We start from the raw sequence: 26,382 nt of genomic DNA on the forward strand, positions 1-26,382 counted from the left end.
TCCAAAAGAGCTGCATTTTCCTTCCTTTGCATGTTTCGATAAGGAACTTGTCTGCCTGTGGTTGTTGCTATCGGTTGTCAGGCAGGAGGCAAGCCTCCAGATCAGGCTAAGAGAGGTGGGAAGAGCCAACTTTACTGCATGTGGGAGGCACCATCCCGTAGGCTGTGGTCCTGGACTTACGACAAAGGAGAAAGTGAGTGGAGCACTAGCACTCACCTCGCTCTGCCTTCGGATGGAAGAAGCAATGTGACCAGTGGTTTCACAAGTTCTACAACAAAATAAGTTCCAGCTTGCCATCTATCCTCTGGGGAAGTCAAGGCAGGAAACTGGAGGCAGCCCTGCTTGCTATTCACACAGAATCACCTCTATTGGAAGAGCTCACAGCAAAGATGCCATATCAGGAACCATGGAAGATGCTGTTGGCTGACTCGCAGGCTGTTTCATTGGCAGCTGGCTTTCTCATGCCATTAAGTACCACCTGCCTAAGGCTTACACCACCCGCAGGGGGCCCTACAACTTCAATTAACAATCAAGACAGTCCCCCACAGACCAGTCTAACCCATAGGCCAATGTGACCCAGGCAGTTCTCCAATTGAGATTTTCTAAAGTTGTGTCACATAGAGTTAACCAGGGCACCCACCATGGTGGACTGTGCCTCCCAAATAAAAATAAGCCCTTTGTCCCTTAAGTTGTCTTTATGGGGCATCTTATCACAGCGGTGGGAGAGGAACGAAGACACCAGCACTGCTCACAGGTCAGGGTGGCTGAGCTGTGATGAGCCTATGGAAGATGTGTCCCTTCCACCGCTGTGTGCTAGCCCTGCTCTCTGTCCCCAGAGATAAAACAAGTCCAAAGGCAGCAGGGGTTTCCAACAACTCTGCTAATATGTCTGCCGAATATACTTCTCAAAAATAACTTCCATGCCTGTGGTTACTTTTCAGGCTATTAATACAACCCTGTTCATGACATATTTGAATGACCCAAGATTGAGTATAAGATTTAAGATCAGTGTATCCCTGTTGGATGACTCCATGCTTACACAAGTACAAACAAGCTTGTCCTGTACAAAAATACCCTTGGACGGGATAAAGTAAATGGCTAAGAATTCACAGATACCTTAGGTGAATAACAACATACCTTTGCATGTATGTTAGGTACCCTAGCCATAATAGATCTTTAATTAACATTGTTCCTGCCTTTGATAAGTCACTACTCGTCACTACTTACAGGGATTGTGTCTACCTCCTGGAGGTGTCTGGTCGCCTAATCACATCATTGTATCAATTCCTAAATGTTATTTAAAAATCCTACTAGAAGGTGGTGGCGGTGCACACCTTTAATCCCAGCACTCAGGAGGCAGAGGAGGCGGATCTCTGTGAGTTCAAGGCCAGCCTGGTTTACAGAGCAAGTTCCAGGACAAAGCTACACAGAGAAACCCTGACTGGGAGGGGGGGGGAAGAAAAGAAAAAGAAAAAAAAAGTATCCTACTAGCATAAAGATCTCTGTGCCGAAGACCACTGCAGAATCTTATAGGCTCTATATTATGGGGACAATAGCAGTTTTAAGCCAAAATGCTTTGAAATTCTACAAGCATAAATCAAGACAAAATGCTACTGTGTCAACCCCATAGGATTAAGACACACATAACTTTTTTTCTTTGGTGTTCTCTATCCCTTGCAATATAAGCAAACCAGGTTTTTTTCCCCCTTAATGTATTGTTATTTGTTGGTTTTAAGGCTGGTCTCACTATGCAGTCCTGACCTTGACCTTTGGGTGATCCTCTGCCTCAGCCTCAAAGAGCTGTAATCATAGGTATGAGCCTTCCTGCCCAGGCTGAAACTGGTTCCTTCATGCCTCAGAACTTTTAAGTTCAATTTGCATCCTGTTCTGTAGCCCGTGGCAACTTTATGTTGGAAAACCTTGGAAATAAGTCATCCTGCCCCAATACCACCCATCTCCACCAACACTCCCTTGGTAAAAATAAAAACAATGTCTATATTTTTATTTCTAATCTTGCTTCAGTTGAAAGCTCAGAGGTCAGCATGCTGGGTGAGGTAAGACCAACCCCTTGGGGCTAAGTTTCTGGGTCCTCCCTCCAAGGTAAACCAGATCACAGAAGGACAGTGGAGTTTATCAGAATGTGGCATGGGCAGTCTCTTTGAAACACCGCCTTTGCAAAAACAAAGACCTCCCAGTGCCGTGTGTGTTTGTGTGAAGTACCATGTGTGTGTGTGTGTGCGTGTGTGTGTGTGTGTGTGTGTGAGAGAGAGAGAGAGAGAGAGAGAGAGAGAGAGAGAGAGAGAGAGAGAGAGAGAGAAAGCTGTTCCCCACCCAGCCTTCTGTGTTTAAAGATAACGGTGACATGTTGTTTTGCATTCAGTTTAAGAGGAGGCACAGATCTGTGCCTCTGCCCAGCAGGGTTGAAATCTCCAACAGCAGGGCCAGCCTGGCAGAGGTCCCAGTGGGAAGATAGTAGCCATGCCTAACATGTGTTCAGGGACGCTGACCTCATTTTAGGGGGGAACTGAGGTGACTTCTAGGCAGAACTGCAGCAGACGGCAGCACTGGATTTGAACTGACTTGATGATGGTGATTACGTGTATAGATACCTTCAGTAGCATCACTGGCATTCAGTAAACCACTCCCCGCTTCCTTCACTTCCTCTTGGGTCTGATTGATGGGTAGAAACTGCTGGCTTGTTTCCAGTTGCTAGAGAGCAGTCAAACAGAAAGAGTGAAAGCGTCTCTGATCGCTCAGGTTTCCATCAAGTCCTTGCCATGTAGAGCCGCTTAGGAAGTCCTCTTGTATTGATGACCTCCGCTCCGCTTCCAAGCATGAGCCTTACAAAGAATTAACCTGTATGCAAGCAGGCCACCTGAGTTGGCTCCTTCTGTTGGGCAGCAAACTAGAAAAGCCAACGAAGCGCTGGGGAACCAGGGCTTTGTTGATAGGCAGCATGAACGTTCATGATAGCATGCACGTCACACTTGTGAGACTGTGCCATTGTTGGCATTCTTTTGAACTTGGTGGAAAGTTGGACCACTGTGGGGGATATCTGGAAAATATCTCACAATGTTTTACTCTCAGCCCTCTCGAGACTCTCAATAGTCACTGTGTCTGGTTGGGTTCAAGGGTATGATTCACCTCCAGTCCAGTAACGGAAAATTGTTTAATTTTAGCGTTGCTTTTGTTCTTTTGAGTCTTGGACCTCACCATTTAGTACAGCTATTCTTGACTTTCTAAGCATCATGCTTTAGTCTCCCAAGTGCTGGGGTTATAAGATTATAGGCTGTATCTTATAAGAGTAGTACAGCATATATATAAGATTCTATGTTGTCAAAATGGGGGGAAATCCATCCTTTGTTTGATGTGCTTGGCAAGGGACACTATCCTCACCTGACCTCAAAACCTTGTTCACTGAAGAACAGAGTCTCAATGCACTCAGCTTATGTTGGGTGGAGGACATCACAGTCTAAAGAACGTTAGTTACTTAGCCCTTGATCTTGAAAAGTTCTACAAGGTGGCTCCAGTTTTGTTTCAAAGCTGGAAATGACATCTGAAGTTTTGATAAGTAGGCAGCTGCCCTGCTCTGTAAAGGCTTTTCTTGAACAAGAATAATTTATGTACCTGTTCATTTATTCATCAATGAAGTTTGACACTCTAAGAAAGGCCCATGTCTTCAGTGTCTGAATATACATTTTGTCTTTGGAAAGTGGGGCATAAAAGACTAGGGAAAGTTGTGGCACATAAAAATTGAAATATTTTTGAAAGTCAGGGTTTTAATTTTGGTGTAATATGTAATCCCCTCACTGTGTGTGTGTGTGTGTGTGTGTGTGTGTGTGTGTGTGTGTGTGTGTGTGTGTGTTGAGGCAGAGCTTCGGTGCTGAGATTAGAAGTATGTGCTACATCTGGCTAAGACCTTACCATTCTTTTATATTAATTAAAATTTCTTCAGAATGCCTCTCACACACCTCACTTTTGCATTTAGATGCTTTCTAAAGCCAAGATTCCAGCTCACGTTTGCACACCTAAGCATATTCTTATTTAATTCATGGTGGGCACAGAGTTTTACACTCTGTGTGTGTTTGTCTTTGTTGCTCAATGATATGTCAGGGTTACTGTCACAGATACCATCTTAACCTTCATTACTGTTATACCCAGATCATGGAGTCCCCCAAACCAACTAGGAAACCAAGTCCTCTGTGTAAAAGCAAAGAGCCTTTATTCTTACACAAGTTTGAAAACTCGGACTCTCCTTGTGTCCAACATATTGGAGTGATTGGAGAGCCTTGAGCTCAGTTGGGGTTGGATTTTTATAGTAACAAAGGTAGGGGTGAGGGACTTCTAAGGTTCAGGACCCCTGATTAACTGACATTTGGTGAAAATGTCAAACGATGGGTGTGTGTTAACAGGTGATCCTATCTACAATAGGTAGAATGTTAGGAATTTCCTTTGGATGGTGTCTTCCTGGGTGGTGCTTATAGCTTATAACTTCTCCTGGACCCTGGTACTGCCTGCTATGGCAGCTGTGTGGCCTGGGCACCATGTGTGGCCAGGCTGCCCTAGGTCCCACATGGCTTCGGCCCCATTATGTGTGGCCAGACTACCTTGGGCCCCACAATTACCTCTGTAGTGAAAGCACACCCTGAACTCTCCTTCAGTCTTTTGGGGTGTACAGTTTGGCGGTGCTAGCTTCAGTTACCTGCCTGTGCAGTAGCGCAGCAGAACACATGCCTTCTAACTGCAGCGTAGCCCCTGCTAATTAGCCTTTCCATATGCAGTCATCCCCCAACCCTCGCCCCCTTCTCCTAACCGGCATTTTGCTCCCAACAAGAATGGCTTTGAACAAGTCTACATGTGAGCGAGGTCGTATGGCATGTGCCTTTCCTGCCTGTCGTGATTCACTCGACATCTCCCAGATCCGTCCAGATCCCTACGTTGCACTTTTTTTTTTATGACTGAGTAGGATTCCATGGTGTATGTGCATCATGTTTCTTAAATCTATTTCTCCATAAAGGCATACTCCACGATTTTATTTCCTGGCTACTGTGAATATTGACAAACCAGTCGTTGAGTGATAACCCAATCCAGGGTCCCTCAATTAAGTTGCCTTCCCCAGATCATCCCATCGGAGAAAAATGGATTTTCCTTCTCTGGGGTGGGAACTCTGGATTGGGTGGGGAGAGGGCACTCTTGGGGCATGGAAGTTGGCAGCATGGCCTCTGTTGTTTATGCTGTCAATTGGCTGGGATAATGCACAAGTTACAGGCTAACTTAGAGCATATAACTTCTTCCTAGCTTTGAAATCCTACCTTTTTATCTGGGGTCAGGAAAGCCCTTCCCTGAAGCTCCCTTCACTTTTCATCTCTCTCTAGGGATCTCTTCTAGTGTGGGAGGTCCTTCTGTCTGTATGTTGCTTCTATTGGTTAATGAATAAAATACAGCTTTGAGCCTATAGCAGGGAAGAACAGAACTAGGAGGGAAAAGCTAGGCTGTATTCTGGGAGGAAAAAGGGTGGAGTCAGAGAGACGCCACGGAGCTGCTGCCAGAGTCAGACATGCCAAAACTTTGCAGGTAAGCCACTGTCACGTGAAAATATACAGATTAATAGAAGTGGATTAAATTAATATAAGAGTTAGCCAATAAGAAGCTAGAGCTAATGGGCTAAGCAGTGATTTAATTAATACAGTTTCTGTGTGGTTATTTCGGGTCTAAGCTAGCCGGGTACCCAGGAACCAACAAGCAGCAGCTCCTCCTACACTCTTCCTTTCCAGAGAGATTGTTCTTTCTACTTCTGGACCCGCCATAATCTTCCTTTCTTTGCTTTCTTTGCCAACCAAGTAATCCCTCCAAAGTCCTGCTTCTTCTTCCAGATGCCCCACCTGCACATCCAGGTTGTGGAACCAACTCTTCCTGGTGAATTTCTTGATTCATCCCTGTGGGTTTGTCCCGCAGAAGCAGAACTCTCCTTGTCGGTGTGACCACACCCTCAGGCTAGAGGATAAGGGCCTGCTTTCCACAAGATTACAGTCCTTCCTTCTGATAGCTCATACATAAGCAGAACAGAGAAAATATGGCAGGGGTCCAGTGAGAACAGGACTCTAATCTATCTGAAATAACAAACGTGAGCTATTCGAGTTGGACCTCGGCTTTTGTTTTTGAGTCTGTTGCTGTGGGAAAAGGGTGTGCAGGGGACTGATGAACACCATTAGCAGGGGCATGGCTCTGGGTGAGGCCACAGTGTTAGGGGACTACGAGGGTCAGGCATGATAAGCTGTCTAGCTCGCCTTCAATAAGAGTGTCCCTGTCTTACCTCAGATTGGAAGGTTTTTAAGGACCATTCCATCGAATGGGTAGGAGACCCTGAGTTAGAAGTGATTGACCAGAAGATGCTGAGTTAGAAGCAGGGACCCTTTCTAAAGGCGATTTCAATTGAAAGGAAATCCTCCAACATTGATGTGGAAGCAGCTAAAGGCACAGGGCCTTGGAATGAACTGAAGACGGGCACTTAGAGTGGCTTGATTGGGCCTTGGTCACCCCGAGCTCCCAAACCCAGAGCCACAGAGATCCCAGTATGGAAAGCACTGATGTGGAGAGTATGGGATTGTGATCCAGGGCTGTGTCTCCTTGGACAAGATACTCTGCTCGTGGAACTTCTGCCTCTGCAAAGAAGATTCCTTTCTTGGTTAAATGTATATGTAATGACCGCAGGTCAGCAACGAGGCTCAATGACGACCTGAGTCCAATTCCCAGAACCTACAGTAAAAGTGGGAGGAAAGAACCAACTCTACTAACGTGTCCTCTGACCTAACAGACATACCTCTGACCCTCTGATTCCCCCCCCACACACATCATCCATACACACACTAAATTAATAAATACTTTAAAAGTTAAAGCAGAAATGATGGGTAACTATGAATATATAATAATTCACAACACGCTGTAAGAATACATATCAAGTGCTTCCAGATGTCCATGCCACAGAAGGCCCTCAGTAAGTTTGCAGCTGTTGACTTCATTATGACTTGCTAAGAACTAGAAGTGGTGTCCTGGGAATGTGTGAAGATTGTTCCACACTTCTGACAGATTAAGCTATTGACAACTGATGTTTTGTTAGTTGGTCTGACCTAGCCAAGGACGGAATAAGTGAAGGATAGGAAGGAGTCGGGTGTATCTTCAGCTGCAGAGGAAGTTCAGACATTGGAGGAGACAGCACAAATCAGTCTTTTGAGGCACAAGAACTGCAGAGCTCAAAGGTAACATGGAAGCAAGAACCGTGAACCTCATACAGGGAACGGAGCCTAGGATATACCCGGGACTCCGGCTCTATCATGAAGCCCCACAGCACTTACACTGAATGGCAATGCCGAGTTGGACAGGAAATAAACTTGTCAAAGAGAAAATGCAAGAGCCTGTGTGGTTCCATTTTATACAGGCCCAAAGAACAAGGAATCCTCCTCCTGAGGATTACAAGCCCCAGGAATCTCTCCTATCAATCCCAGTCTGAGACAGAAATTCACCTGTGTAGCCCAGAAGGCAATCAAGACTGTTTTCTAACTCCCCTTGCATTGGTGGAGCCTGGCAGAAGAGTTCAGGTTCCTCTTGGACTACGGGCAGCATTGGCAGAGGGGCTGAAACACCACGAAGAGTCATTTCTAAGGAATGTGGGCTCACAGTAATTCCAAATCACAGAAGCGTGAATTGGTACATTTGCTTTGTTGTTTTTGTTTTGTGGGGCTTTTTTTGTACTCCGTACTCTGTAGCCCTGACTTGACTCAACCTCCCAGCTCCCCTCCTATCTCTGCCTCCCACGTGCTGGGATTATTGGCATGAACTACTCCGCACAGCTGATATAATTAGTTCCTAATTTTGAAGCCCATCCTTAGGACAGTAATCCACAGCCCACACTACATTCTTAGAAGGCTCTGTGGCTTTCATCCCCATCATTGACACGCTGTGTGCCATGAGAAGTCACCTCTCCTTACCTGGGCCCTTGAGCACCTCTGTAAAATAGGGTTAGTCATTGTACTTGCCATGCTAATTATCCAGGATGGACAAAGTGAATTTTTTTAAGCGAGTAGCTCAAAGTAATAGGGCTTTGTTTTCCCAAAGTTCTGAGGGTTGAAGGACCAAAAATCAAGGTACCAACAGTCACACCTCTGAGAAGTCAGGGACCTGCACAGTTGCACCTCTTCTGAAGGACGTTAGGAGAGATATTTGAGTCTTCCAGTTTCTGGGGACTGCTGATGACCTTTGCCAGAGGCAGTGTGGCTTTCCTTTCTGCCTCCGTCTTTGCATGACTCTCGCTTTCCTGTTCATGTGTGCTCTCATCATATAAGGACACTAGTGAAATTAGGACTCATTTTGGTTGTGTCCTTATTAAACCAAACACTCCCGAAGGTCCTACTTCCAAATAAGGCCATATGCGGAGAACACACGTGGACATGAGTCTTAGGAGGATATCATTCTGCCTTCTTTACCTCCTCAAAAGAATTACGAGAACTGGGTCAATTATAAGTGCTTACACAAGTACCAAATAATGCAGGAAGTTACAATGATGTAACTGAGTTAGCATAAGCACCTGCAAGATTCTTAGCAGGTAGGTATGAAGTGTCACTTACTACAGAGACTGCCACTCAGCAAGCAATTGTTCTTTGCAGCCACTGAACTCAGCAAAATGCCACCAGTATTCTGGGGCAGGTGAGGAGGCCCAACTGTGACATTAATTCATACTAATGTGTGGTTCTATCCCTGAAGCTGTTTTCTTGACAAAAGACATATGATTCCTATATTCCTTTCCTGTCGAAAAAGATGGCCAAGGAAACAAGCCATCAAACTATGTCAAAAGAGATTTTCATGTTCACAGAGTTCCTTAGGTCTTGGCAGTTGAGGGAAAGCCAGTGCTGCTTGCCTGTTTGCATTCATCTCTGAGCCCTGTCTCTATATGCAGTGGCCTCCTCTGTGTGGCTAACTGTGCAAGAGACTTCAGCTTCTCTTTGTGCCTGACTTCCCTGCATGGACATAGTCAGCTGCCATCTTTAGATGCCTATTTAAATACAGCGTGGGAAGGGGCATTGTTCAGATAGAATGCCCAAAAATTTAAAGAAAAAAGTGGGGGATAGGGAAAGGAGGAAGGGGAATGAATGAATAAAGGAAGGAGAGAAAGAAAGAAGAGAGAGGGGAGAAAGGAAGGAAGGAAGAAAAAGAAAGAAAGAAGGAAGGAAGGAAGGAAGGAAAGGAAAGGAAGGAAGGAAGGAAGGAAGGAAGGAAGGAAGGAAGGAAGGAAGGAAGGAAGGAAGGAAGGAAGGAAGGAAAGAAAGAAGAAAGGAAGAAAGAAAGAAAGAAAATATCCTATATCCCTTGTTAAGGATAAGCCTAGTTATTTGAGGAGGTAAGAACTTAAATGGAAAAATATGCCTCCTATAGAGTGCTTTAATGTTAAGAAAACAATAATATGTAGGTACGACAGAGGATCCCAGACTTAACAAATGCAATGACATTTTTCAAGTCTATGAGGATACAAAAGGCTACCTACAACCAGCAGAAATGAAGGTTACAGTTTTAATTGGGCTCTTTTTCTGGGCTAGCTGCTTGCATCCTAGCACTTTTATAACACAATGACAATGAACCACAGCTCCCACTCCAGCCGCTTGATCACCAGGGTGAACCACTGGTGTTCTCCAGGACACTGCGTTGCTAGGATACCGTGTTGCTAGGAGACCGTGCTGCTAAACCCAGGATGTATGGTGGATTGCATATATCATTTCCAATATACAATATTGTCGGCTCATGATGGGTTTATCAGGCTGTGGCATCAAGTTAACGGCCAGTTATTTGACTCCGCTGCCTTATACAAGGCATATCAGGAAGAGAGCAAAGGGTACTGAGATGGAGGGTAGAGAGATCCTCCTTTGCACCCATGAGCAGTGGTGTAGCCGCTCACACGCAATCAGTGCTCACTACTTAAGTGAGGCAGGAGGATGGACTGAATTGCTTTCAGACGGCTTTAAGGAGAAAAACCAAGAAACTCCTTGAACTTCAATACATCTGTGTTCTGAGTTATAGTTTTTCTATGGGGCTCTCTTTGTTTCGAGTTATAATTTTTCTACAGGGCTGTCTTTGATCCTGTTTTCTGGCTTTCTCTCTTGTTACCCATCCTCCCCACCATTTTCTGTTCAAATCTACAGAAGCAGGTTGCTCTCCTGTGATAGGGGCAATGGTGGTGTGTGTGACCAAGAGCTGGGAACAGGAAAGATAACTGTCTTCATCTCTTCCTGATCCTGGCGTTCTGAGGCTGAAATAAGCCGCCTCAAGGGACCACTTAGTGCCAGAGTCTCTAGATAAAAGCAACAGTTGGAAGATATGCACCGGAAAGGTTTATTTTATATTTATTTACTTATTTACTCAAGGTGGGGTCACACACCGTTTATGTGTGGGAGTCAGAGGACAAGTCCAGGAAGCTAGTGTTGAACCCATGTTGTCAGGTTTGGTGGCAAAGTGCCCTTACCCACCGAGCTATCTCACCAGCCCTAATAGAGTATGTCATCAATACATCATGAGTTTTTAAATACAAAACAATACCCTCGCCTCCTGAGATACATAAAATGGGGTACAAATTACATATACATATGCAGTATGTACAACCCATATGTGTAAGGAGATTTAGGGCATACATGGATGTGCACTCCTTTTATGGTGTCTAAAAGGCATTAAATCCAAGATACCCTAGACCCACGTATTCCAAGATCTGTGGGTACTCAAGTCCCTTCTATAAAATGGTATAGTATTTTCATAGAACCCTTGCATAACAGGCACATGCTCTATACAGACTTCTTCCAACTAATATTACGTAAATGCTAGCTAAGTTTTATATTAGAAAATCATGATATGCAAAAACTCCACAAACACTGTACCTGTTCAACACATAGTCTGAAAGAGTATGGAACTCCACAATAAAAGTTGACCACAAGCAGTAATTGAAAGACAGAAAATAGTTGATATTTTCACTGTCTCATGAGACTAGTATCATGCCTTAGATAGGTGTATAAAAAGTAAAAATAAAAAATCCAGGTTCAAACTAGTTGTGTGTGTTTTGCTTTAGAGACTTAGATAGTACCCCCCCCCTTTTTTTTTTTTTTTGAAGAAAATGGGCCACGTACAGAATTGCCAGATCTTTTTAAAATCTGGAATCGGTTCAGAGGCTCTTTTCCTTGAATTATCACAGCTCCTTTTAGCCTCCTGAGCTGCAGTTTTTAGGTACCCGAGTCGGAATCCATGTGCACAGCTCCCAGTTCCTGCCTCTGGCGGCTGAGATGTGCAGACCGACTGGCATTCTTCTCTTCCCGGGACAGCAGCACAGCCTTTCCTCGCAGAGGCACCCATACACCGTCAGGCAGGCACTAGAGTCAGATGCTGCTGCACAGCGAGCCCTCCTTGCACAGCTGGCTCGGTCTGGATGTAGAAACCCCCCCCCCCTTTCCTCGGTAGAAGGCCGCCTTGCACACTGCAGCTTTTCCTTGAATTCCTGGGAAATGACTGATTGGAACACTAACGCACACACATCCTCTCCACCGCCACCCTCTCCCTCTCCTTATCTACCCTGTGTAAACGGCTTACATACTTAATGCAAAATCTGATTTTATTTTAGTAATAGAATAACTAGTATCAAGTAGACGCTGTGAAAGTAATTGTCTTTAGTGTTATTTAAAAATAAAGGCAATAAAAAAGCTGCAGAGAAACCCTGTCTCGAAAAACCAAAAAAAAAAAGAAAGGCAAGCACAGAATAATTAAATAAGCCCACCCTGGTATACCTGTAGAGGCCCCACATCTCTTTACGTATTCCTGATTCCTAACTGAGCCTATGTTTATATGAAATAAACAGGACAGCTCCATATGTCTTGGGGTGGACATGGTCAACCATGTGTGCGAGAGTTAAAAGAAGAAAATTAGTTTACAACTTTCAGCTTTCATTGAAGACTCCAGCCCCCTGATAGTACTATAGCGTTCTCCAAGTGCCCTGGCTCTGACACACGGTGTTTGATCTCTGGCATCCGTCTTGGTGTCAGAGCAGATTCTCAAGCTAAATTGTGTGGCTGCAGCTATGACTGCCCTGGAGGCCTCTTCTGTTGTTCTAAAAGTAAATGTGATTATTAGTTAGTTCTGTGTCCAATGTACGTATTTACCGACTCGGTCACAAAACCTTCATGGACACCTGCTGTATGCTCCTACATAAAGGGAAATAGAAAAGGTGACTGTCACACACAGAGTCTCGTCCTTGCACTAGGTCAGGGCATATGGCAACCCAAGCAGGCCTGAGACTGATACCTCCTTAAACTTACAGTTATCTGTGCATCACAGGAATGCCGAGCATATGCCTCTTGAGCTCGTGAATCTTGCCTCTCCTTTCACAGAAAGGAAACACGGCCTTACACAGTGCATCTTTGGCTGGGCAAGCGGAAGAGTGAGGGGCATTCAAAGGGACTTTGGAAAAGGTGGTCACTCCATGGTTAGAAGGCATACTTCTCTTAGAAGCCTCTCCCTGCATGATTGTGTTTCTAACTGGTGGAGAGATGTTTCTGGATTCTGTTTCAGGAAATCCTGCTCTGAGTTGAGATGTGCCTAACAGGCTCCTTCCCAGATTCTGCAGGCCCGTCTCTGTTTTGGTTTCTGTCCACTGTCAGATTGTCCTCTTTCACTGCCTTTGTTGGTGGTAGGGTTGAATAGCCTTCAGAGAGTGAACTGTCGGTCTTATGCTGTGGTGTTCAGATGTCGTATGCTGTTCTTCAGGTGGTGGCCTCAACTAGCTTAAAACCATGGAGAAAATTCACTGCCTGTAAATTCAACGTGTCTTTGTTGCCTGCTTTTCATGTAGAAAAACATACTCTAATGCAGGATAGGCTCCTATAAGCTTGGTGGGACGTTAGCAACCCACTGAGGCTGCACAGAAAAAGAAAATGTTCCCTTTGCTTTGGGAAGCCATCAGGTGAAAAATCAGCTGTGATAAACACAGGAAAATGGCTTCAGTTGTCAACTTTTGGTAGGGAGCAGCTGGGTGTTCCTAATACGGTGCCTGAGACACTGTAGGATTTGCCTTGGAGACTGTGTATTGATTTAAGGTGGTCACAGTTCATGAGAAATTATCTTTCTCAGTTGAGAATACGTCATGATCTCTCAAAAGGAATAAAGCTGTGTGCTTGGAACTTTTTTTATTAATGTGTGTGAGTGTTTGCCTGCATGTCAGTATATGCTCAGTGTGTGTGCCTGGTGCCCACAGAGGCCATGAGGGGGCACAGGATCCCCTGAAACAAGAGTTAAATAAGGTGTGAGCCACTGTGTGGGTGCTGGGAATCGAACCTCAGCCCTCTGTAAGTGTAGCCAATGCTCTTAACCTCTGGGCCAAGAGTTTGCCCTATTTCTCTACACTTGTTAAAAACTGTTTAACAAGTTTTTTAGTTTCAGTGCCAGCAATGAGACAGTCCCGTGGCTTTGCCCGAGCTCTGCTGGCCCACAGATGCTTCAGTTACCTTGGTCACCACAGTGCTTTTCCTTCTTTCTCCTTAGTCTGATGCCAACGCCAGTTACTTGAGAGCAGCTCGGGCGGGACACTTGGAAAAGGCCCTCGACTACATCAAAAATGGAGTGGACATCAACATCTGCAACCAGGTCAGCTGTGGTTATTCTGGTTGGTTGGTATTTTCGTTAAAACTCTCCCATTTCCTAAAGCATTTGTGAAATGTTGGCAAGAGTCTTCTCCATCTGTCAGGAGCTCAGTTTCATCCATGGTAAATTTTGTCCGCCCAATGTTGTCAGACTATAGGTCCCTGTCCAAGGCATGCCGGGAGAGGCAGGGCTATAGTGATGAGTGGTTCCTATTACTTAGTAAATAATGGCCACCCTCCCTAGTCTTCACATTTTAATCCCTCTCCACGTTCTCACCCATGGGGGACAATTGTGGGGGGTTACCTGAAGAGCATGTGGCGGGGTGTGGACTGTTGAATACTCGTTCTCAGTTCCCTTTCCCTTCACTTTCCATCAGAATGGGTTGAACGCACTCCATCTTGCTTCCAAAGAAGGCCACGTGGAAGTGGTCTCTGAGCTGCTACAGAGGGAAGCCAACGTCGATGCAGCCACAAAGGTCAGTATCATGGGCTTGGGGCTTTCGGTGTCACCTGCCTGGTTCTATAAAGGGTCAACCCTCAGTAAGAACAAAGGGATCGTTCTCATGGGCTGTTCATCAGCCCCGTTATCTGTGCATCCCAGAGGCATCGAGCATATGCCTCTTGAGCTCACGAATCTTGCCTCTCCTTTTACAGAAAGGAAACACAGCCTTACACATCGCATCTTTGGCTGGGCAAGCGGAAGTGGTCAAGGTCTTGGTTACGAATGGAGCAAACGTCAATGCACAATCTCAGGTAAGCCTGCAACTGTATTGCGAAGAACTTTGGCCCTTGTTTACCAATAAGGCATGTAGACCAAGCATTTGCTTGAGTTGCACCTCAGCTAAGGGCACAGCATTTGCAAGCGTATTTTTTGAAGTAGTTATAAAGTTCATCGAACTTAGATGGATCTTTATTTAGAGCTGGTGTTGTAAGAGGTAGAATTTTCAACTGTGGTCCATGACTGACAGAGCCACCTATGAATAGCTGTGGCTGACAATCACACACAAATGTTCAGCAGATGTTTGAAATGGGGTCTTTTACATTGTTTTATGATGCCGTCTATCCCAGGTCCAACACTAGCAGTCTCGGTGTTGCTAGTTTACAGGGAAATGAAGAAACATATAAGTAAGAAAAAAACTTTAGGATTTTCAGAGTGCATAGTGCTTTATTAGTTGGGCACTGGAAGAAACAGCTAATTCCTCTATACTAATGAAGGCAGCATTATTGCTAACTGAAAAAAAATAAAATAGTAGATAGATAGATAGATAGATAGATAGATAGATAGATAGATACCAGAAACTTTAAAAGTCTCCAATCTTTAAAATGTTCAGACTGTTTGTGCTGAATGTAGGCCCCCCTGTCATTTCTGTAGACACTCATATGACATCCTTGAAAGAGCACCCGAGGCTGCCTAGCATCTTCATGTTAGTCTTTGCATCTAAGAGAACTAGCTGCTTTAAAATCACGAGTACTCATAATCCAATCATTGGCATGCATGCACAGCTTCCTTCAGAGGCCGTGTAGCAAGCAAACATCTCATGAGCAGCGCCCACCCAGGACTTCGCCTCCTTCGCCCTGTTCCTAGTTGCATCGGTCACTTGTCAGTGGCGCCACCAGGGTGAAGGGCATTGAACATATTGATCACAGATCAAACCTGCAATTTGCACATAGCCAGCATTTAGTGAAGTTGGGAAAGGTGATATTAGGGGATTATGTGGCCTGTGGTTCTTACTGTGAAGATGGGATTTCCCAGCAGCCTGGGAATCAGAAATGTGGGAAGAATTAGACTGGATTCCTGTTGGGTGTTTGATGTGAGAATAATCCGAAAATCAAACAATTAAGTGAAAAAGGTGAGATTTTGAATTTGTGAGTGTTTCTTGCGAGGTTCATGCTACGTGAAATAGAAAGCAGTGGGGGAAACACAGGTACCACCATTTTATTGGAAAAGTTAAACTTGGTTACTTTTTATCCACAAAATCACATTCCATTTAGTCTCTTGGGATTAAATCCTGTCCATTCCAGGCAACTATTCTGCCAATGAACTATGACCCCAACCTTTCATTTAGTCTTTTTGCACTCTGAAACCCCTTTGTGATTATTGTTGTCCTTCCGTTAGACAATCCATGTGAGCTTACTTTTACAAGTTTGTCTTTGACCTTTGAGAGAGTCTTAACACACTTTAAAAAGCAAATTTATTACGCTTATATATAATGTCTGTGTGCCTGTGTGTGTTTGCCCTCTGGTGGAGGTCAGAGGACAACGTTTTTCCTTCTGCCATGTGGGTCCTGGGGATGGAACTTGGAAGCCCTTGACTGAGGAAGACCTTGGAAGCCATCAAGTCTTCACAAGGACCCCAAGCACAATTTTTTATAGTTACTCTGTGGCCTTTTATAGTTGTTTTTATAGTTACTCTGTGTTAAAATATGCACTGTTTCATTGTCTTTGGCTATCTTTGTCCGATGAATCTCTTCTACTTGGGATGTCTGCAGAGTTACAGTGATTTACAGCATCCCTGTGGAATCGGCCCTAGCGACCATCAGTGTCAGGGAAGTAAACACACTTAGTTCCCAGCTGCAGGGTCCCTTGGTCATTTGTTCTCCTTTCTTTTTTGTTCCCTGGGTTTGGCCTTTCTGTTACATTGTGAGAGGTCACTTTGAATGGCATTGCTTTTCCAGAAAGTAATGTTCTAAACTTAAAATTTAGCCAATACACTTTCAGATACTAACAAGTCAACTATCAAAGACAACCATCGTGCTTTAAAACGTTTTAGCTACATTTACTTATGTGTGGGGAGTGGGCATGTGTGAACTAGGGCACACGCGGAAGTCAAAGGACAACTTGCAAAGTCAGTTCTTCCCTCCCACCACGTGGGTCCCAGGGATCAGGTCTTTAGGCTTGACAACAAACTCTCTTACATCCTGTGCCATCTCAACAGTCTGCATCAAATCAAAACAACTCTGAGATTCTATCTTACACCTGTAAGAATGGGGAGTACTACACAGCAGGAAAACAAAGACATCTTGAATTTTGCAGGCAAATGGATGGAGCTAGAAAACATTATTTTGAGTAAGGTAACCCATACCCAGAAAGACAATTATCACATGTACTCACTCATAAGTGGCTTTTAAAGATAAAGCAAGAAAACTAGCCCACAAATCACAATCCCAGAGAACCGAGACAATGAGGACCCTAAGAGAGACATGCATAGATCTTACCTACATAGGTAGTAGAAAAAGACAAGATCTCCTGAGTAAATTGGGAGCATGGGGACCACGGGAGAGGGTTGAAGGGGAAGGGAGAGGCAGGAAAGGGAGCAGAGAAAAATGTAGAGCTCAATAAAAATCAATTTAAAAAAAAGAGTCAACATCAAACTTTTAAACTGATTTCCTCCCCACCCCCAAAAAATATTGCTATAATTTTGTTTACTGAGAAAGAATTAGTGGTGAACAATGAGCTATGAGATGGTGGGAAAAGTTTTTAATCAGTTTCCAATTAGAACATCTCCTTCAGATCTTACAAACATGCCTGATTATGTCCGAGGGCAGCCATAGCTATAAATCCGCTATGCTGTAAGTTTGAGAACTGTGCTTGAGATAAAGCCCGAATTTGGTTTAATTTGAATTTATACACGTTCCTCCCTGATGATCCAATGGCAAGAATGCAGCCTGTGAGTTTCCTCTCCTCGCAGCTGTGTTCGGGGATCCCCATCACGCACTGTGCTGCATGGTTCTTCCTCCTCCATCAGACAACCTGGCCCCATTTGCCTCCTGACTACACCAGGCTGTAGCTAGAAAGGGCAATGAGGCACCCTTGCTGAAGTTTGAAGATCCAGAAGTTTGTGTAACTCTTGAGTGGGAACTTTACAAAGACCAAAAGGCAACAATGCAGTAAAAGAAGATTAAATTCAAGCTGATGCTGTAGCTCGGTGGGTAGAGTGTTTGCTTAGCGTGCATGAAGCCCAGTGTTCAATCCCAGCACCACGTAAACTGCATGTGGTTCATGGTTTTCTGATCATGATTTGGGAAATGGAGGCAGAAGGGTCAGTCATTCAAGATCATCTCTGGCTCCATAGCAAGCACAAGGCCAGCCTGGGCTACATAAAACTGTCTTTAAAATAAATGTTTCTTTAAACGGAGATTTTACTCATGCACTAACACATAAAAAATGGAGATGTTCACATTCAAGAAAGACAGGAAATGTGTGTAGGCATGTACCTTTAAGCTCAGCACTTGGGAGGCTGGGGCAGATCACAAGTTCTAGGTTGAGGAGGGAGAGAGGTAGAATGGTGGGTCTGGTCTCTAAGTGAAATTTTAGCTATAAACTTTTTTAAAATGTAAGAAATAGCTAAGAGCGGGCCAGTAAGGTGATTCAGTGATAAAGGAACCTACTACTGAGGCTGATAATCTCGGTTCAACCCCAGGACCCTCACGGTGGAAGGAGAGAACTTGACTCTTGCAAGTTGTCCTCCAACCTTTATACTCACACACAATAATAATAATAATAATAATAATAATAATAATAATAATAACAACAACAACAACAACATTCATCTTTATCTTAATAAAAATGACATAGCCTGACCCTGGAATTCTGTTGCTGTGCATTTGGGTACTATAATTAAGTCTAGGGTTTTTACTTTAAGTGAGTTTTGGTCATTGCCTTGATCTTGTGTCTTAACAATCTTTTAACTCTTCTTTGAGTGACTTTGCATTCCTGTAACCTCGTTGCTCTACCATAGGAAAGAAACTAGACTGGGGAGCTGGCTCAGCAGGAAAGAGTCTGGATACTTAGCATCCACATAAAAGCTAGGTGGGCGTAACGGCCTACCTAAAATGCCAGCACCCAGGAGAGTGGCATCTAACCCCTAGAGCAAGCTGGTTAACTGAACTTGCCTAACGACACACACCCCATCAGCTAACTGAACTGTAATTATGGAACTCAGTATAACAGTAAGACAGTGTTAACCACTGAAGGCAATGAAGCTGCTTAGCACAATGAACGGCTACCCTCTGGTCTCTCTTCCATGTCTGCATCCAGAGGCATAGCTGACTATGACTATTTAGGCAGGGTCAGTCTCTGGCGTTATTTTTGCTATGGACACATTTTGAATAAACAAGGTTCTTTAAAGCTAGTGTTAACAAAGGCAAACTATCTCAAGTCAAACGTGCCCTTGTGTGCCCTTGAGGGTTTACCCCACATGCAGATGTCCCCTGTGTTAGAGGAGCCGGAGTCTCACAGTCAGACGTATAGGTGAATGGGCTAAGATGCCCCCTGACTTCCTACCTTTAATCTGACTTTCATAGAATTTAGTGTCATAGAGGATTCAGCAGAATACTTTTTAGGGTACAGCAGTTGACTCCGATGAAGAATGTGTCGGGCGTCCCCATCAGTGAAAGAGACGTCCCTCCGTCATGGGGTTTGCTTGTGTTTTGTATTTTTGTTTCTTCCTTTTGCTCTGCCAGGTTGGGTGTGCTGGAGCATGCCTCCGTGCTCTCTGCAAAATGATTAGTCTGCAGATTTGCATGCATATAATAGCCCCTGCGTAAACCTTGAGAGCAGAAGGTATTGGAGATAGTAGATAAAATCAGACTTTAAATAGCACACTGGCTGCATCTTAAGCAGCCCTTCCCCTGGGGACTGAGATCTATTGTTGCCATAGAGAAGAAAATGTAAATTGAGCTCCGGCGTGTTCCCTTTTTTTTACCAGCTTTGTTTTGAAATTTTCCTAAGCTTTGAGATGAATATGAAAATGGAGGAGGAACATCTCTCTCACATCTGGCCATCCCGAGTCCAAGTGTCCTTTCACCAACAAGCGATAGCTATAGGCTGCCCGGTGGCGAGACACTGAATTATGGGAGGTGCCTTATGCCTCTGGGCTATAGCCTAGTGACAAGATTTTCAGTCAGTGTCTTCAAAAGATACTTGTAGATTCTTTATTAATAGATAATTTACATATTAATTGGAGTCGTTTAAGTTAAAGGAGCAACAATGAACTTCAACAGAAGAAATTTCTAAGGAGTTTATTGGTTTTGGATTGGGGGGTCACTGAGTACAGGGGCTACAAGGGAGTTGGAAAATTCTAGAAAATAGATAGAGTAGAGGGGAGGAGAACCTAGCCAGAACCAGAGTAAGAGAGCTCTTTGATGCCATCCCTTGAGGTTGGGGAGAATGTGGCTCAGGAGAAAAGACTAAAAGCCAAACAAAGGCAGCTTCTCCATGCATCTACGCCATCATCAGAGAGGAGCAGGCATGTTTGTCTCAGTGTCCAGCCCAAGACAAGTCCTTCCTGTCTAGCAGGGCAGAGCAATCCACCAAGACATTGTGGGGAGGGGGAGGCATGGAAGTGGGTACTATTGACCATGCTAAAGCAAACTAAAATGCATATCCCTAATGCTCACTTTAAAATCAAAATGTACATTGAGTAGGATAGTCTGCATTGCCATGATGTCACGTGTGAGAAAAGCAAAGTTTTCTTGGGCTCAGGGTTGCTTGGGTATTGTTTAAGGACCCTGAGACTAGGCAAAGCCTCATGGATGACAACGTGTGACAGGTGGCCGTAAAGCAGGAGATTAGAAAGAGCTAAAAATAAATATAACCTTAAAGATCTGCTTCCTCCCACTAGACCCCGCCCCCACACTTCCCAGCAGCTCCCTAGAATGCCTTCTAATACAAATCTGTACTGGATTCGACCATTGATTATATTAGAGCTCTCACAATCCAATCACTGCCCAAAGCCCTCTGAATATTTAAATTGGAACCAAGTCTTCAACCACAGTCCTTCAAGGGACATTTGGTATTGAAACTGAAACATTCTTGTGATGGAGGGAGGCACACACACACACAGACACACACACACACAAACAAAAACAAAAAAGACATTTGATCAGCATGGAATCCAGAAAGATCATAAGACCCTTCAGGGCTATGCACTGTGTGATCTCATTTCTATAAAATGTCCAAAAGAAATAATGTCAAAGAAGCAGATGTGTGGTTGCTAAGGTTACGGAACAAAGGCAGTTGCTGAAAATTGGTAGCAAAGGTGCAAGGTGAGGAGATGGTGTGGGTTAGTGGGACTGAAGCTTGCAGTGGTTCTTACCTGGCCAGGCTATTGTCCCAGTTCCGTGAGTACACACACCCCACTGCCCTATCCATTTTGTAAGCATGAGTTTGATGAAATGAAAATTAAGCGTCAATCAACAAGTACATTTAGGAACCAAAGAGTCAACAGGAGTATGACTTTCAGAAAAGACTAATGTCTCTTAGTGATAGAAAGATAAGCCCTCTACAAAAGATGGAGCCAGGAATGGTGGGATTAAACACCCGTGACCCCAACATTGAGGAGGTAGAGGATCAGTAGTTTAAAGCTAGCCTCAGCTCTGTAGTAGAGTCTAGGCCAACCTGGGGTACATGAGACCTTGCTTATAATAAAGGAAGTAGTTGTGATAGGAAGCAATTATACTCAGCCATCCCATTTTGCATGCGGGCCTTTCTTTCTTAGATCTGCGTAATCACATCTGTCATATATTTGAAGTAACTTGAGGTCAAAATAATTTCCTTCCCGAGCTGGAACAGTTTGAAATGCCTATTTTTATATGAAAATAGTACATCTTTGTTTGAAATAGTGATTGGTGTTTGGGAGATGTGACAGCCAAGCGATTATTTCTTCGTAGTAAAATATTTTATTCATGGTAGTATCTCATGCATGGTTAACGATGAATGAGTATGTGTGTTTACCCTCAGTACATAAATTATGTAGGTTTCCTTAAGACTACCAACTGTGAATACTAACTTGTGTGATCAGCAGTCCTAGCTGTGGTTATGATCGTGGACTGCACTTAAATCATGAACATGGTTTAGGCCGCTGCACTCAGTTCTCTAATGATGACGAATGTTCCTAATAAAGGATTACTATGAAATCCTTTGTTTACATTTAAATCCTTTATTTAAATGGAAAGAAGTCACTTCGTGTGAGCGCTGCTCAGAAAGTATGTGTTCAGTACTGACTTGGCATAGCAGCCCACATGACTCTTGTTTCGTCTTTTGCAGAATGGATTCACGCCGTTGTATATGGCGGCCCAGGAGAACCACCTGGAAGTTGTCAGGTTTCTTCTGGACAATGGTGCCAGCCAGAGCCTGGCCACAGAGGTGAGACACTCTCCGTTCTTCTTGAGTGTATGTGTTCAAAAGACTTTCTGTAAACCTAGAGTGAAAAATTTTCTACTACAATTTCAATGGCTGTGGTGTGCTTAGCATGGTGACTCTTTAACAAGATGCCCTAGAAACTATTTTTAATCTCTGAGAATTCTCTCATTGCACAGATATTCTTTATCTGCTCAAGTGCCTGGTCTACCCTATAATTAAGCTATCATTTTAATTTTTAACATATTTTAGTAATAATCATTTTTGCCTCTTAAAAATCTTGCCTCCAAGGCAACCATTGTTTTGAAATATCATTTCAGTGAATATTAACTGTAAATATGCTTTTTCCCCAAAATTAGTGTTAGTCTAATTATAATGGTTGAACATTTTATATATATATATATGTATATATATATATGTATATATACATATATATTTCTAAAGTAAACTAATTAGATTTAATCATACTTCCAAATAAAACTATTGTACACATTTAACTACCAAATAACAGTGGTGTTTGTGGTGGGGGAGAATATCTCCTTCATTCTTGAATAGAAAATTACTTACAAAATAAAAAGTGATTTAAGCCTTTGGTGCTCTCTTAAGAAATGTAGGGTTTTGACCTGTCTGTGAGCAGTGTCACCCCTGCTTAAGCCTGTCACTCAAAGTCTGTTGCAAATAGCAAAGGACTGATGTTTGCAAGTTCTTCATTTTTAAATCAACAATGAACTCTAGTAGATAGTCTGTCCAGCTCACGGCAAAGCCACCGCTCAGGTGTGGCTGTTCAACGGCACGGGAAGGAAGGGCAAAGAGGTCTCATCCAGATGTTGAAATGATGCCGTCCTGGGGGGGGAAAGAAACAGCTCTAGGTAGGGAGGGCAGTTGAAGAATATGTTAAATTGCAGATTTTTAGATCTGCCAAATTTCTTTTTCTCTTCTCTCTTCTTGATGTTGCTAAGGATGGAACTCAATGGCCCAACTCCATGCCAAACACATACTCTTTGCTGAGCTCTGCCCAGGGTCACATGTCTTTTGCTGGTTGCTTTTTAACAAGCAGGGCACCCTTGCGTCAAGGGCTTGGGGTGACACTTGTAAACCTTGTTCTCATGTCTCTGCTCTGTGTATGGTATCTTTGGCAGCTGCAGCTCCCTTTTGTGTTCTATTACTCTGAAGCATGAGACTAAATTGCCTATTGTCACCACCAAGCCATCCTTAACCCCTTGCTGTGCATCACACCTGCCCCGTGACAGTGATGCTGGGGCCGGTACCCACCAGACACTCTCAAGAAATGTAGCCACATTTCCTTTCTGACTTGACTTCTCTTAAGAATAAACCAAAACCCAAAGTGCTGTGTTTAACAGCTGAAAGTGGGAGGGGGGGGGAGAACAATGGATCCTTAATTGGCTTAGGCTAGGAGCAGGTGCTTATTGGTTCTAATCAGATTATCTGCTATACATTTTCCAGTGCTGAGTACTTCTGAGGCGTGGGCTCTGCAGTTTACTGTGGGTACCAGTGAAGATGGAGCTGTTTATTACAACTCCGAACAGCCCCAGGCTGTCAATTCTGCTCTTACCCTGCTGCCTCAAGATCTTTTAGTGAGGTGCAAAGCTGATTCTTCACACAGCTTTCATTGTCCCTCTCATCTTCAGAAAAACGCATGGTGGCCCTAGATAGAGAACTCGGTGGCAGAGTGTTTGCTTGGCACACACCGGGCCTCAAGTTTAATTCACCTGTACCATTTCAATCACAAAATATAGCGAAATGAAAATACTCTCTATTTTTCTCTAGAAATAATATTGTTCCATTCATCATACCTTTTATAGATGAGTGCACTTGGATGTTTATCTTTATGACAATGAATCTTGCATTGGCACTCGTATATAAGATGTAATCTTTATGAAATATATTAGGTTATATTCTATACTCCGTGTGCATAAAGGTGAAGCTGTGCTTCCATCTTGCTGACATCTTGCTTCTGTCCTGCTTGCTGTCTCACTAAAAATGATGGGAGTGTCCTTTCTTTCTTATTTTCTCGGATGGTAAAGTTGAGAGAAACGGCTAGCTGGATCCCGTAGAAGGGAGCAGAGATGAGGATTTGAACATGGAGAGGGGCGAGAGATCATCTCAGGAAGGGAGATGTCATAGTAGGAATTCCCACACATTCCCACAGACAGCAGGGAAACTGGTGGACGGGATCCATACAGGAACAAACTGGGCAGAACTGCCCCTTACAGGCTTCGTCCCATATTTTGCACACCCTTGAATATGAATGTGGTGATCCGTATTCAGGCTGGCAGCGATAGAGGCATTTATCAATCTTCCAGGAAAGGAGTGAATGATGAAAGCAACACCTTTGCAAAACCCAACAAGCCATTAGCATTCAAGTGCAGAGCTTCCTCCTTGGCCTCGCTGACGCTTTTATTAAACTATTTGTACCAGAGGAGGACAGAAGTAATCATGACCACAGTCAAAAAAATAATGATGAGAAACTTGCCTGTCTGCTCACTACTAAAAATAATGTCTCTTTATTTTTGCTTTGGTATATAGAAAGGAAACCGTGATAGAAGTGCCGTGGGCTCCAGCCTTGGGGTGTTTTGTCGCCTATCACTTATTCTTTAAGCAGCAGCTCTACACCAGACATGATTTAATGATGCTCTGTGGAGTCTATAGCTGCCTCCTCTTTGTTCCACCCCAGGGAACAATGAGAGACGGACACACGGTGTAGAATGCACACATACACCCGGGGGTGCATCCTGAAATTCCATTCCACTGAACTCCTGCAAGCACGGGACCCCTCAGCTCTGCAGTGGGGAACCCTGGGAAGTGTTGGGCAGCGGGTCAGAGTGTCACACCCAGGATGAAGGCTCACGTGGCCTAGTGTGGTGATTCTTGTTAGTCGTAGCACGTTGTAGAGAGCAGAACTGCGGGAAGGGTAAATCCCTTATGTTTATAGTCGACATTTGAGATGGGCATGCCCGTGTCCCTAAATCACAACGTCACATTGTCCCTGCAAATACACACCGTTGGAAGTCAGACTCTGCATGATTTACTGGGTCATTTCCCCTCACCCGTTAGGGAAGCCAAGAGCCTATTTTGTGGGTCTTTCTTGAAGTGGTAACAACCATAACTCCATTCATGCTGCTGCCTGGACCTAAGCTAGGTCATAATGAGGATTTAACCCCACCTTAAAGTATCAACGAAAAAGTTTTTGCTGGGCGGTGGTGGCGCGCGCCTTTAATCCAGCATTCAGGAGGCAGAGGCAGGCGGATCTCTGTGAGTTTGAGGCCAGCCTGGTCTACAAGAACTAGTTCCAGGACAGGCTTCAAAGCTACAGAGAAACCCTGTCTTGAAAAAAAAAAAAGTTTCCACTCATGTAAAATCCCCCTTGAAAATTTTGCCTAGTTTTCACTTGACAATATGGTTTCATGAAGATTGTTTAATGTGTACTGACATCTGGATAATACTTTGTTATGTAGCACTTTCACATATTTTTAATTTTTTTCTAATTAGTGTATAATTAGTAGCCATTTAGAAGGAAAATTCATAAACAGTAGAAATTTCTTGCTTCTTTTAAATTTGAATATATATACATATATAATTATAGGAGTATATAACTAATTGGTACATACTTATGTGCTCTTAAAGCTGTTATTAGCGTCAAAAATCCTAAACCAAAACTGATCCCTAGTCCCCTCCGTTGACTGCCTCCTGATCTGATAACGCAAGTACCCACTTGGCCGGTCTTGACGGGTCCTTCTGTTCACAGGACGGCTTCACGCCATTGGCTGTGGCTCTGCAGCAAGGCCATGACCAGGTTGTGTCTCTCCTGCTCGAAAACGACACGAAGGGGAAGGTGCGTCTCCCAGCCCTCCACATCGCGGCCCGCAAAGACGACACAAAAGCAGCCGCTCTGCTCCTGCAGAACGACAACAACGCAGACGTGGAGTCGAAGGTAGGGCACGCCCACTCCGGCCTTCCACGCCCATCCTGAGTCAGGCAGGCCGACTTTGGGAACAGTCTCCCTGGCGGCAAGCTCGTGCCAAACAAATATGGCTTCACTAAAAGGAATGAGAAGGCGTTGCCCATGTCAGCCAATGCAGTCACTCCCTGCCTCCACCAGAGAAACAGGAGAAGGCCGTCCACGTCGCCTTATGCATGCTCAAAGGGAGGCCACCTCCAAAGGAAAGGATTTCCATGCATTTATGGTTTTCTTTTCCCTTTCCATATCACAAAGGAATGTGTTGGTCAGTGCAGCTCAAACGTCAGGGCAAAGTTTCCACACGCTAGCGAGAGAGTGTGCAAACGTGAGGGGTTGACCTCTCCAGGCCTAGGCAGCACAGCCAGCGCCGTTGAGCTGTGGGAAGCATGCAGCAGGGAAAGAGCCACAGCTGAAGACTCCTATCGTCTTGCTTGGAAGTCTGTATGGGGCACACCGGGCCGTGTGAGGTCTCTGTGTGGTCGTTCTTTGTCGGGTCTAGCTTTCTCCCTGCACCCCATCCCCTTCCATCTTAGCTTCCATCTCCATCCCGTAGCTGCCATGAGCTTTCCGCAGTCCACGTCACCGAGTGAACTAACCGTTCATTTT

The 26,382-nt window shown here is 44.2% G+C and overlaps 1 protein-coding gene across 1 annotated transcript in view; it reads left to right on the forward strand.

The window, feature by feature from the left end:
• Ank3 (ankyrin 3) overlaps positions 1 to 26,382 on the forward strand; it is a 302,267-nt gene that overhangs the window by 83,328 nt on the left and 192,557 nt on the right. The window contains exons 2-6 of the mRNA XM_038341994.1: positions 13,561 to 13,662; positions 14,036 to 14,134; positions 14,313 to 14,411; positions 21,705 to 21,803; positions 25,564 to 25,749. Coding sequence (XP_038197922.1) covers positions 13,561 to 13,662; positions 14,036 to 14,134; positions 14,313 to 14,411; positions 21,705 to 21,803; positions 25,564 to 25,749 — 585 coding nt within the window. The remainder of the gene's footprint in view (positions 1 to 13,560; positions 13,663 to 14,035; positions 14,135 to 14,312; positions 14,412 to 21,704; positions 21,804 to 25,563; positions 25,750 to 26,382) is intronic.

Source organism: Arvicola amphibius, chromosome 9, assembly GCF_903992535.2.
Source record: "Arvicola amphibius chromosome 9, mArvAmp1.2, whole genome shotgun sequence".
NCBI lineage: Eukaryota > Metazoa > Chordata > Mammalia > Rodentia > Cricetidae > Arvicola > Arvicola amphibius.